Source organism: Amblyraja radiata, chromosome 32 (assembly GCF_010909765.2).
Source record: "Amblyraja radiata isolate CabotCenter1 chromosome 32, sAmbRad1.1.pri, whole genome shotgun sequence".
NCBI classification, from domain to species: Eukaryota; Metazoa; Chordata; class Chondrichthyes; order Rajiformes; family Rajidae; genus Amblyraja; species Amblyraja radiata.
In genome coordinates, this window is record NC_045987.1 from 15,729,830 (window position 1) to 15,743,433 (window position 13,604).

General features: G+C 46.3%; 1 protein-coding gene across 2 annotated transcripts in view; it reads right to left on the reverse strand.

Moving 5' to 3' along the window:
- Nucleotides 1-13,604, reverse strand: part of LOC116990905 (discoidin domain-containing receptor 2-like) — a 51,539-nt gene that overhangs the window by 17,203 nt on the left and 20,732 nt on the right. For both annotated transcript variants that reach the window (XM_033049039.1, XM_033049040.1), the window contains exons 4-8: nucleotides 8,285-8,513; nucleotides 6,609-6,756; nucleotides 5,935-6,040; nucleotides 4,780-4,966; nucleotides 1,169-1,424 (exon numbers count right to left, since the gene is read on the reverse strand). In XM_033049039.1, the coding sequence (XP_032904930.1) occupies nucleotides 1,169-1,424; nucleotides 4,780-4,966; nucleotides 5,935-6,040; nucleotides 6,609-6,756; nucleotides 8,285-8,513 (926 nt within the window). The remainder of the gene's footprint in view (nucleotides 1-1,168; nucleotides 1,425-4,779; nucleotides 4,967-5,934; nucleotides 6,041-6,608; nucleotides 6,757-8,284; nucleotides 8,514-13,604) is intronic.

Below are 13,604 nucleotides of genomic sequence, written 5' to 3' on the forward strand. Positions count from 1 at the left end.
CTCACCCCTCAGATCTCCTTCAAATTTCCCAGCTCTCATTTTAAATCTGTGCCCTCTAGTTTTAGACTCCATCATCCTTGGAAAAAGTCTATTTATCCCATTTATGCCTGCTATAAGTTTACAATCTTCTAAGGTCATCTCATAACATCTTGTATTACAGTGAAAATAAACTCAGCCGATCCAAATCTCTCTTCATAATTGTAGCCCTCCATTCCAGGCAACATCCCGGTGAATCCCTTCAGCACCCTCTCTATTGCTAATATATCCTTCTGTGGAGTGGGGAGAAGAACTATAGACAATACTCCCAGTGCTGCCCGAATAACGTTTTGAACAGCAGCAACGTACGATCCCGAATCTTATGCTCATTGCCTCAGCTAATGAAGGCAACATGCCGAATGCCTTCTTCACTTCCCCATCCACCTGTGTTGCCATTTTCAGGGAGCTATGAACTTGCAGCAAGGTCCCTTTGTACATCACCACTCCTGAACTCCCTGTCATTATGAGCAGCATAGAAAGGGTAGATATTCAGAATCTTTTTTCCAGGATTGAAAAGTCAAGACTATAAGGTGAGCGGGGCAAAGTTTGGGGCAAGTATTTTACACAGAGAGTGGTTTGTGCCTGGAACACACTGCCAGGGGTGATGGTGGAATCAGATACCATAGCGGCCTTTAAGAGATTTTTAGATATCCAGGGAATGGAGGGATGTCACATCCAAGCAGAGATGAGTTTAACTTGGCATAAAGGCTGGCATGGACATTGTGGGCCAACGGGCCTGTCGCTGTGCATACTGTTCTATGATATAGATGAAGAATCTTACGTTCTTAACTGCTACATTATCTCACCGCTCAGAGAATTCTCTTTGTACCTCTCGTCCTCCTCCCCCCCCCCCCCCCCACTTTCTCTGCTACCTTTTTCTCAGTGGAAGGTCCTCGACGTAAAACATTAACAGCTTCTCTTGCCAATGACGCTGCCCGACCTGCTGAGTTTTCTGTTTAAGTGGCAGTGGGCAGCCAACGTCACCCGGCAACAATTTGCTAGACATCCCTCTCCAGCCATGGGGAGAAGAGAGAATGGGGAGAAGAGAGAATGGTCTGAAAAGCCTGGCGAGCATCAGCTGCATCCCTCACATCACCTGTGAGATCCGGATGGGATGCTGCCATCTTCCTACCTGCAATCGATGACTGGAAGGAAATCTCACTGAACAGCATCCAACGATCAGCAAAGTGGAAGCGACAAAGGATTGCCTTGGCCAGGCGCTGCCCCAGGGGCACAATGACAAAGCGAACACTCGGGTTCTTGTCGTCCATCACTGTGGTCACCCCCACAGTGTCACGCTCCCAGTTTGCCACCAGCTGCTGTTTGAAGAAACACTCGACACGGTGGAAGATCTTCACTGACTTGGTGTACAGGTTGTTGCAGTGAACCTGGAGAGGAGGAAGGAGCTCGTGTGAGGGGTAGACACAAAATGCTGGAGGAACTCAGCGGGACAGGCAGCATCTCTGGAGAGAAGTAATGGGTGAGGTTTCGGGTTGAGACCCTTCTTCAGAGGGGCAAGGACAGAAGGCCGAGCGAAGGAGAAAGAGAATGTGATCGGGATTGGCAAGACAGGGAAGTAGGCAGCGAGGTTTAAGGGGAATGCTGGGAGGTGTTGAGGTAACTGGAAGAAAGTGAGGGCGAGGGAGGTGGGAGGGGACCCAGGGAAGTGAGAAGAAGGACATGACCGATGGGTGGAGGACAGTCTCAGAAAAACAGACTGACCATCTATGTCTGAGGAGAAGTTCTTATTCACATAACCAATCTGAATCTCTCTGCATCCTGCACATTGGCCACACTTTAGCGAGCTTTGCATCATTAGTCCACTTGATACCCACACCCCAGATAGTAAACAGTTATGGGCCTCCAGTGCTGAACTCTGCAGCATCCCACTCATCATATCTCCCCAACCCAAAAACGGACTTGTTTATTCCTACTCTTCGTTTTCTGTCTGTTAATTCTCATTCCAAGCGTCTATTACCCCCCGATCTGGCGAATTGTAATTTAGATCAATCATCTCTCATCACGTCACTTTAGTGAAGCTCTTTTGAGAGCCCACATGCGCATCAATTGGTTCACTCTTATCTATTCTGCTACTTACTGCCAAAATACTTACTGATTTATCAAATGTAATTTCCCTTTCATAAATCCATGTTGACCTCGTCCAACCTTTTTATGATGTTCCACTTCCTTAATTAAACCTTCCTACTACTGATATCAGGCTAGTTGGCTAAAGTTGCCAGATTTCTCTCAACATCTTTTCCTAAATAGTGGGGCTTCATATGTCACTTACAACGCGTGGGAATTGTATAAGAATCTGTGCAATACAGCGAAGCAACAACTTTTACATCAAGCCGCCACCTTTAAAACCTCGGATGCAGGCCATCAGGTCCATAGGATTTATTGCCTTTTCATTTCCTCAATTCTTCTGTTTTTCTTAATGCTAATTCTTTTGTTCCTCATTCACTTCAGATCTGTAGTTCTTCATGATTCCAAGAGAATCTTTCCACAAAGCCAGGCAAGATATTTGTTTAACTTCCCTGCCATTTCCACATCTCTCCAATTTCATCAGTTCTCTCAGAATGTTAGCAACCCACATTAGCTGCTATGTTCCTTTTTACATTTCTGTAGAACCTTTATCAATGTGGTTTTATTTTTTTCACTGCATTACCCTGATATCTGACTTTCCTTTTTCTTTATCAATGACTTTGTGCTTCCCTTGCTAATTTCTGAAATTTTCCTAATCCATACTCATACTGCTTTTTGTGGCAGCACTATATATTTTGTCCTTTCATCTAATGCTATCTTTATTTTATTATCAGCTGAAAGACCACTATTCCAGCTCCCAGCTGATGTCATTGCATTTTACTTTATTCAGATTTACGACTCCCATTTCAGATTGAACTATATCTCTCTAAATCTTTGTATTAGGCACTATTATGTCATGATCACAATTCCCTAAAGGCCTTTTAAATTTAAATTTCCATATCAATAACTAACCTTTACTTATTACAAAACACCAGCTCTGTTTTCTCATTGATTGTGAAAAATATTGACCGAGCAAACCACGTACTCTCCATGAATACAGCACCCAACAGATCAATGCTAATTTGATTTGCCCAGTCTATCTGTGGAATGAAGTACCTGCAATTATTGCATCACCCCTCGTACATGAACTTCCAAATTCCAGATATATACTGCACTCTGCTTTCCCACAGCTGTTTGGCCCCATACACAACTCTCATTCATGTTTCTGTTCCTTGTTGTTTCTCAACTCAACCCCAAATTACTTTACTTATGATTTTCATAAATTATTACTAATTATTTTACGTAATATCCTTGTCCCCACTGCCTATATTTCTTAATTTTCTATATTTGCTGATGTTTTCTAAATATCCTAGAATATTTGACCCTGGTTTACATTATAACTATGTTTGCATAATGGCTCAGATTCCACTCATTTATTTCTATGTGTACCACTAGGCCAGGTGCCCTGCTAATGCTATGTGACAGTGATGTCTCTGAACCAGAGTTGCCAGCAGATGCACAGGGAAGTGCGTTTAGACCTGTTAAGAATGTTACACCCATCCCATTTTGTGTGCTTTTCTCCTGGAATCAAGTGTCCAGGTAGGATTCCTCTTTCCTGATGCATTGTAGTGCCCCACTCCCGAGCTTCAGCTCATCAACTCTGAGCTGAAGCTCGGTGGGCTGAAGAGACTGACTGCAGATAAGGTCACCATGCATCTCAACACACAGATACTAAAGCTACAATCATCACCTGCCAGGCCTTTCTTTTAACATATATCTATTTTAAGCAATTGACTTAATTCTGTCACCATTGCCCAAACCTCAATGAGCTCACCTACTCACCAAAATCTACATCCTGTGGTAACTGCAGTCAGAGGACATGACATGGTGCTCAGCTCACTTCAAGATGTGACCACTGATGTACATTCACAGGTACTGGGCTTCTGATACCTAACTTGAATTAATCAGCTTTAGTGGTTACCCAGTCACCTGTGAGGCTAAATGCTTCTTGCTTATCATTGTGTGTAACTGCAGTTTCAGAAGACAAGGAGACTTGAATGTACGTACTGCTAACGCATCTGTGACAGTGAGTTACAGGGCCAAAGGTAACAATGACGGGGCAGGGGGCACTGCTTGGAGTTGTTGTGGTGATTGAATACAGAGGTCTTTGAGACACCAATGAAGAGCAGAATGATAAGCTGATGGTTAGTCTGAGCAGTGGTTGTGAGAAGGAGACAACACAAGGGAGGCACGGTGGCGTAGCAGTAGAGCTACTGCCTTACAGCGCCAGAGACCGGGTCGATCCTGATTACGGGGGCTGTCCGTACGGAAATAGTACGTTCTCCCCGTGACCTGTGTGGGTTTTCACCGAGATCTTCAGTTTCCTTCCACACTCTGAAGACGTACGGGTTTGTAGGTTAATTGGCTTGGTATAAATATTAAAATGTCCCTCGCGCATGTAGGGTAGTGTTAATGTGCGGGGATCGATGGTCGGTGCGGACTCGGTGGGCCGAAGGGCTTGTTTCCGCGCAGTATCTCTAAACAAAACGAACAAATTAAAGAGGAAGAGTGATCTTTAGCTGTCGGTGGTCACCTTTGCCTGGAGGCCAAGGATACGGATGGAGGATATGCTCGGAGAGGAATGGATGACAGGTTTGGAAGGGAAGGGCAAACAATTGGTCATGCAGACTCCATGCTGGGTACCCTTTGTGAGCTGACCTTCATGGCTGAGAAGTTCCTACGCTGGTCGAACTCGAATTCCAACTCCACGTATTGGTTGTGGAAGCTGTCCTTGCACCAACCCACATAGTCGTAGCCTGGCCACACTCGATACTCGTGGCTCTGAGCGAAGTTGTCCAGCCCCAGCACCCCATCCGTCAGCTGACCCAGGCCGCCATAGCTGTTCCTAAGCAAAAGACACCATCGGTAAGGCCTCTCTCTCAGTCAACCGCAGGTGAAAGCAAAGCATCTCTGCAGCCACCCATCATCGAGACAGGCACCATGCACACATTACAGCAGGTACGTTCTCTGACATTTTGCTTCAGTTCCTTCAACATCACAACCTGCAATGGGATAGGTCTATGGAAACCTGGGTAACGGGGGGGGACGGGGGGGACTCAGACCACTCTCACCCACCTACTGATCATTGTTCCATCAATGGAAGGTGAGGTCATGGGCCGGGGTGAGCATGGCCAAAGATGACGGCCATTATGCAATTAGCTAGGGATCAGGAATCAGAAATGGGTGATGCTTTGGGTTGAGACCCTCTTATCTTCGATTTAAACCAGCATCTGCAGTTTCTTCCTACACATCTGACTGCATCTGCCAGACGTGCAGAAATGGATATCAGAAATGTCCAATGTCCCAGACATTTAGGCCAGTACGTGTATCAGAATGGCTTATAGGGATATGGGCCAAATATAGGCAAATGGGACTAGCTAAGATGGGGCATCTTAGTCGCCATGGATGAGTTGGATCCTTTGGGCCTATTCCCATGCCGTATGATTCTTGGATCTGCTGTATAGGAGGGATAACAATGCTCTGATCTTAGATCAGTTTAGTTTGTTGTCACGTGTACTGAGGTGCAGAGAAAAGCTTTTGTTGTGTGCGAACCAGTCAGCGGAAAGGCAATGCATGATTACAATCGAGCTATTTACTGTGTATAGATACATGATAAGGGAATCATGTCTGGGCGAGCATGAGCATACCACACCAAATCCTCTTGTGTTCCACAAGAAATAATCCAGGGCAAGATGGCCCCTGATAATCTCTGCCGTGTGCAGAAACACTAGCAACAGCACTAATCCAGTCTACAGGAAAGTCAACCAGAAACAACAGGTAAATTAATAGCTTCTTTGACATTGTAACGCTCACCTGGATTCCTGGAAACCATCATACGTGGAATCGTTGAGGTAGACGATGGCTGGCCCTGGTTTCCCAATAGTTTGTCCCATGGGCCCACGATACGAAGAGAGACCATCTAGGCATAGGTATGAATGATCATTAGTTCCACGATCCTGCCTCAGTTTTGAGCTGGAGCTACCATATCTCAAGTACATTGCTCCTTGAGAATGTACTGATGGAAAAACTGCTCTGCTCTGAAGACAGTGGACAAGAGCAAAGATTGCTTGCTGTCCGCCCACATTTTTTCACTCATTCATGTGTTGTAGGCAATGGCAACAATTATTGCCCATCCTTAATTATTCTGGAGAAGTTGGTGTGTGAGCTATTTTCTTGAACTGCTGCAGCCGTACTGGTGAAAGTGCTCCAACAGTGTTATTGGTGAGAGTTCCAGGATTTGGATCCTGGACAACTCTGAGGAGAACCTGCATCCATCAGATGCCCCGTCAGACTAGAGGCTACAGGTTTGGGTGGAATATGAGGAAAAGTGTAAATTCTGATAAACAGCTGTGATCAGGACCCCATGTGGGAATCTCACAGCCCTGGTAACAGGTGGAGAACTGGTTTAGGTAAAAAGCTCCTATCCATTCCCCACACTTACCAAAGCAAAGCAGGTCATGGGAATATCGGGGGAAACTCGGACTTACCAGTCCAGGCACAGCCATAGAGCTCGACCCTCATACACACGCTGGCAGGCTGTTCCGTCACCGGGATCACTCGCACGTAGCGAGCAATGATAGGAGGCCGCAGGTCCTTGAGAACAATGTCGTAGGTATTGACATTTCCGGGGATAACCTGCGGGTGGAAAGAACATCCACAGATTATGCTGACAGTTGATCAAGGACAAGTCCAGTGTCCACAATGAAAAGGGGCTTTTATCTGAGCCTTTCATCGAACACTGAAAGACACGATCGTGTCTAATCTACACTGCAAACTACCACCCACTGTTCATCTCAGTTGCTTTGCAGGGGTAGGGGAGGATACAGAAGCACCAGTGGATTGGTGGAGAACACAAATAGGTTATTAGCACGACAACTTACTGCAATTCCCACAAACACCCAGCCAGGGTTACAGCAACTAGGTGCAAATGGAGGGGGGTGGCAGGTCATAGAAACATAGAAACATAGAAATTAGGTGCAGGAGTAGGCCATTCGGCCCTTCGAGCCTGCACCGCCATTCAATATGATCATGGCTGATCATCCAACTCAGTATCCCGTACCTGCCTTCTCTCCATACCCTATGATCCCCTTAGCCACAAGGGCCACATCTAACTCCCTCTTAAATATAGCCAATGAACTGGCCTCGACTACCCTCTGTGGCAGGGAGTTCCAGAGATTCACCACTCTCTGTGTGAAAAAAGTTCTTCTCATCTCGGTTTTAAAGGATTTCCCCCTTATCCTTAAGCTGTGACCCCTTGTCCTGGACTTCCCCAACATCGGGAGCAATCTTCCTGCATCTAGCCTGTCCAACCCCTTAAGAATTTTGTAAGTTTCTATAAGATCCCCTCTCAATCTCCTAAATTCTAGAGAGTATAAACCAAGTCTATCCAGTCTTTCTTCATAAGACAGTCCTGACATCCCAGGAATCAGTCTGGTGAACCTTCTCTGCACTCCCTCTATGGCAATAATGTCCTTCCTCAGATTTGGAGACCAAAACTGTACGCAATACTCCAGGTGTGGTCTCACCAAGACCCTGTACAACTGCAGTAGAACCTCCCTGCTCCTATACTCAAATCCTTTATTCAAGGTCCAGTCAGAGGAGGAGATGCAGAGCACAGAGCTCTTTCTAAGGCAATTGCTTTGGGCCAGAGCAAACTAAGACGATCAAATGATATAATATGGAAGATCAGCCTTGATATTCAAGAATGGGAGAACAGGCTCAAATGGTGGGTAGCTAAACTCTACTCCTGTGTTCTTGGGAAACTCTCATGTTTAAATAATATGAAATAATTAAATAATATTAAAATAATTTAATAATATTATGATAATAATATAATAATCGTCAGCCACGATGGGCAAACGATAATCTGGAGTGCAGAATCCAAAACCAGGTTTAAAAATAACGAATGAAGGTAAAGTGAATAAATATTTGAAAGGGAAGAAATGGGCAAGTTTATAAAGAGGCTAAAAAGACAACAAAAAAAACCCCTTAGAAGCACACTGTTAAAAGTCAGCATAGTTGCAAGGAATAATCCAAGGAGCCTTTAGCCTCAGTGACTGCATTTCAAAAGTACTTCATTGCTTTCCAGGCATCTTGAGCATCTCCACAGAAATACAACGTGATAAGAAAGCAGCAAGAGGTCTACAGGAGGCTGGTTCCTCACCCGCTGCCCCCAACGATCCTTCCAGGAGATCCAGCGAATTCCATCCCGGCTGTATGTCAGTTCGTAAGCACGAGCAAACTCGTTGCCATTGCCAAAGGCGTGCCGCCCCTGTGTGCCAAACAGGGTGATAAATGTGAGGGAGTGGAGGTCAATCTGCAGGTACTCAGTGCTGTCTGGGTACAGCATAAGGACTGGACACCAGGCTCCGTCCCCTCGCTGCTCTTCCAGTCTGAAAACCAATGAAAGACACTCTTGTCAATGCTGTACACTAGCCATCTGCTGGAGGCGGCTGGGACTAGTAACTGATCACGGGAGGCTGCAAGATTCCACATGAACCCAGCAGGAAGTGGTGCTGTGTAACGTTAACCCATCCCGGGAGATCGCTAGACACTAAATGTCTATCTCTGCCTTAAAAACAGACACTGAACATGCATGCCATTGCCACTCTTGAGCAGGCAGACGGCTCTGTGTAAAACCACCCACAGTAAAAAAACAAGGCTCAGCCTTCATCCAGCAGTGAGATGGAAGGCACTGCAATAACCCATGGTGACAAAGTACTGCATTAACCAAACTGCAACAGAGAGCAAGGCACAGCTTGAATCTACCTCATGGTCATAGAGCCGTGCAGCATAGTTACAGGCCTTTCGGCCCAACTTGTCCATGCCTAACCAAGCTAGTCGCACTTGCGTGCACCTGGCCCGTATCCCCCCAAACCTCTCCCGTCCATGTACTGTCCAAGTGTCTTTTAAATGTCACAAATGTACCTGCCTCTCCCAATTCCTCTGGCAGCTTGTCCGATACAATCACCACCTGTGTGAAAGTGTTGTCCCTCTGATCCCTTTTAGATCTTTCCCCTCTCATCAGTTCTAGACTACCCTGCCCAAGGGGAAAAACCATGGCCACTTGCCTTATCTATGCCTCCTGATGATGTCATAAACCTACAAAAGATCTTCCCTCAGCCTCCTACACTCTAGGCACAAAAGACCCAGCCTATCCAGCCCCATCTTATAACTCAAACATTCCAGAACCGGTGATGTTTCTGCACCCTTTCCAGTTTAATGATATCCTTCCTAAAGTAGGGCAAACAGAACTGTGCGCAATACTCCAACAGTGGCCGTACCAACATCTCATACAGCTGGAACAGGCTCTATGAGGCATCCGGCAGGTGCCGAAGAGGCATCCGGCAGGTGTTCCCGATTTCGGACGGGACGTCTCTCCACCCGCACGGGGGGAGAGAGAGCCGCCTGAGCCGCTGGAGCGGCTCTCGGAGCAGGTGCCTGCGAGACGCGCTGCTTGAGGGGCGCTCTCGCTACTACAAAGCACAAAAGCTCTAGAAGAAGGCGGTAGGAACAATTACCGGGCGCTCCGCTATCCCCATCACCGCGCCGAGCCCAGTCCCGCTAGTGCCTGAACTGCGGGCTGGATGTCTAGCCATCCGAACAGGCATCCGGCCGGTGGCGTCCGATTCTTCGGACGGGGACATGTCTCCACCTAAATGGAGGAGAGACAGCCGCCTGAGCTGCATCCAACAGCTATTGGAGCAGCTCCAGCGAGATGCGCAGAAAGAGCGCTCTCGCGGAGGGAGGTCAGGCACCCCCTCCACAGTGTTTCATGCACTGCCCTCTGCTCCCTCATTACTGGAGGCTAGCATTGGTGACCAGGGCTGGGCTGGTCTGGAACAGGGGCAGGTGGACGAACTCGGGAGTATGCCAGGGGTGCAGGAACAGGAAGAGATGTTGGGTGTGATGGACCGCTTTGCAGCAACCCCACGGGCTGGAGCACCGCTGGAACCAAGAATGGCGGCCAGCATCAACCATCTATCCAATAAACCATTACTGGAAAAGGTGCTCGCTGAGGTGCTGAAACAACACACAGCACCAGAAAACTGCGAGGCCCTCAAAGTAAAAAGTGTCAACAGCCAAATCTGGGGGCATGTGGGGTCACACATCCGGACCCAAGAACTCAAGCTACAGCGGATCCTAAGGCTCCTGACGTCGGCCATCACAGCCTTTGCTCGTTCCGTGGAGACCACGGAGATGGATACCTGCCAGCAGGATGTGCTGGCATTAATGTGTACCACACAATTTGAGATCAACAATCTCCGGAGGGAAACATAAGAGCTGCCCTCAATCCCAAATTTGCTGGCTTGTGTAAAGCCCCAGCTGCGGAGACGGACGCGCTGCTATTTGGGAAAGATCTCAATAAAAAACTGAAGGAGATGGAGGAAGCATCAAAAACCTTCGGCCTAATGAGGGCAGGCCCCGGGACGAGCAAACCAAGACCTCCTATACCCAAGCGGCAGCACCCCACGGCATCCATCAGTCGACGTCCGCAATATGGGACTGGTGAACGCTTGGGGTCCGCACATTATCCCCAAAGATCTTTTTTAGATCAGGGCCCGCAGCGGACCCCCTGGAAAATGCGCCTCCCCCCAACATCGCCAGCACGTCAGAACAGAACCTTCAGGAAAATGAAGAAACAGAATCGCCAATAACCATGGAGGTAGGTGGGTCTGATGCCTACCAGCATATAGAGAATAAGGATGCTTTATTAACAGGGGGGAGATTACACTTGTTTAAAGAAGCATGGGGTATGGTCACGAGTGACAAGTATATACTCAACAGCATTAGTGGATATAAAATACAATTCATGTCAGAAAAAACGCCGCCAGTTCAACATTGGCCCCAAAGGGTATTTCTCCCTCCGTCAAAGAGAAACGTGAGGGACAAGCTGAACTGGTGAGACTTCTCACAAAGGGGGTCATCGAAAAGACCAAACATGAACCTTTGGAATTTGTATCGAATATATTCACTAAAACCAAAAAAGATGGTGGCTGTCGCATCATCATTGACTTAACATCACTAAACAAATTTGTTAAGTATATACATTTCAAAATGGAGACATTTGTTACTGCCAAACAACTGAATTCCAAAGGACACTTCATGGCAAGCATTGATCTTAAAGATGCTTACTATCTAGTACCCATATACAAGGATCATCGCAGATACCTAAAATTTATCTGGATGGTACAAAGCATTGCCCTATGGGCTAACTTCAGCCCCAAGATTATTCACCAAAATATTGAACCCAGCCATGGCAATACTAAGAAAACAAAAACATATTGTCATGGCATATCTGGATGATATTCTGATAGTAGGGAAAACGATGGAATTGGCTGTGGCAGCAGTATCAGCTACGAAACAGCTCCTCGAAACTCTGGGGTTCGTCCTACATCCAGATAAATCTAAGTTGAAGCCATCCACTATCATGGACTACCTGGGCTTCACAATTAACTCAGTCCATATGACTGTTACCTTGCCAAAGGCAAAAATGGTTGAATTAGCACAATCATGCAACAATTTAATGGTCAACGAGCGACCAACTATTCGACAAGTAGCAAGAGTAATTGGGGAAATGGTAGCAGCATTTCCGGCTACACAATTCGGACCTTTGCACTATCAAAAATTTACAGAGAGCAAAGGTACAGGCAATAAAACGACATACAGGTCACTATGATCGTGTCATGAAATTACCCACTGAAGCAATATCAGAGCTACAGTGGTGGGCAGAAAACGTTTGGCATAGTTTCAGCCCAATCTTTATCACTAACCCTACTTTAGTTATTCAAACAGATACCAGTGCTCAAGGCTGGGGAGCGACTAACTCCATATCCAGCACAGGTGGTAGATGGACTAACCTAGAGTCATCATTACTACTTACACTGGGCATTAACTATCTAGAGATGTTGGGCGCCTTTTATGGTTTAAAAGCATATGTATCTAATATGCAGCACTTGCATGTTCGGTTACAAATTGATAAATACTACGGTGATGGCTTACATTAACCATATGGGTGGCATAAAATCATTATCATGCGACAAATTGGTCAACATGATTTGGCAATGGTGTGTCGAAAGACATATTTGGCTATCAGCTACTTACCTACCAGGTAAGCTAAACACCCATGCCATGAGAAAATTAAACGCCTGGGTTGCAAGTTTGAACAGACCTTACCTGGAACTGGGATTGTCCAAACAAACCATCACCACCATGTCGGCATCCCTTCGAACATCCACCAAGAGGCAGTACTTAACCAGCATCAAAAAAGGGAGAAGTACTGCCAGGAAACAGGGACAACATACGCAACAGCCACAACCACCAACATACTGGAGTTCCTGGCCTATCTACACCACGATGTAGGGATCAGCTACAGTGCCATCAACACAGTGCAGAGTGCTCTTTCTGCTTATCTCAAACCAGCGCCAGGACAACAGGCGATGGGATCCCATCCACTGGTGGTAAAACTGATGAAGGGCATTTACAATATCAAGCCCTAAGCCCAGGTATACCCATATTTGGGATATCAGTGTGGTCCTGACATATCTCAGGGAATGGCCACCAGCCAGATCCCTCGGCCTCGAGCAAGCTACACTAAAGACGCTCATGTTGATGGCACTTGTATCCGCTCAGAGGGTCCAGTCACTACACCTATTGCGACTGGACAACATGATCACAGCTCCAGACCAGATCTGTCGTTATCCAGCGACTGATCAAACAGAGCAGACCAGGAACACCTAATCCAGTCGTGGCTTACCCACCAGAACCACGGTTATGTGCCATGACCCACCTACTATCCTACATAGACACAACCAAAATATTCGAGGGAGATGAAAAGCCTTGTGGGTCAGTCACAAAAACCTTATGGTCGGGTGACGAGCCAAACCATTGCGAGATGGCTCAAGCAGGTGCTAGAAACTGCTGGGATAAACACTAACATGTACAAATTTTATTCCACCAGGGCAGCATCCATGTCGACGGCTAAAGAATGGACATGCCTATAGACCACATCCTGGCTACAGCAGGATGGTGGGGGGGGGGAAAAGACCGTTCAGAAATTTTATAATAAGCCGTTGGCAAAACCTGGTTTATTTGCAGTAAAGATTTACGAACTGCAAATATTTAATTTAAGCCCAGGGGAGCAATTTAATTCTTTGTTGTTATTGTTTAAAAAATACCATTGTGTTTTTCTACAAATAGACTCATTGGTTGATTACGATAACACTTCCTCCCTCAAGAACTTCGGCAGTGAGTGAAATGAAACTGTTACACGGTTTGAAATCACAGAGCTTTGAAATCTTCACGTAGTCACTCACGTGACTCCGAAGTAAAATAGTAAGATTAAACGAGAACTTACCAGTTTGAAGTTTGATCTGTATTTTATGAGGAGTTACGATGAGAGATTACGTGCCCTCCGCTCCCACCCTCATTTTATGGATCAAACTAATAAATTGATGTCTCCTTATCTTTACTATGTTTACTTC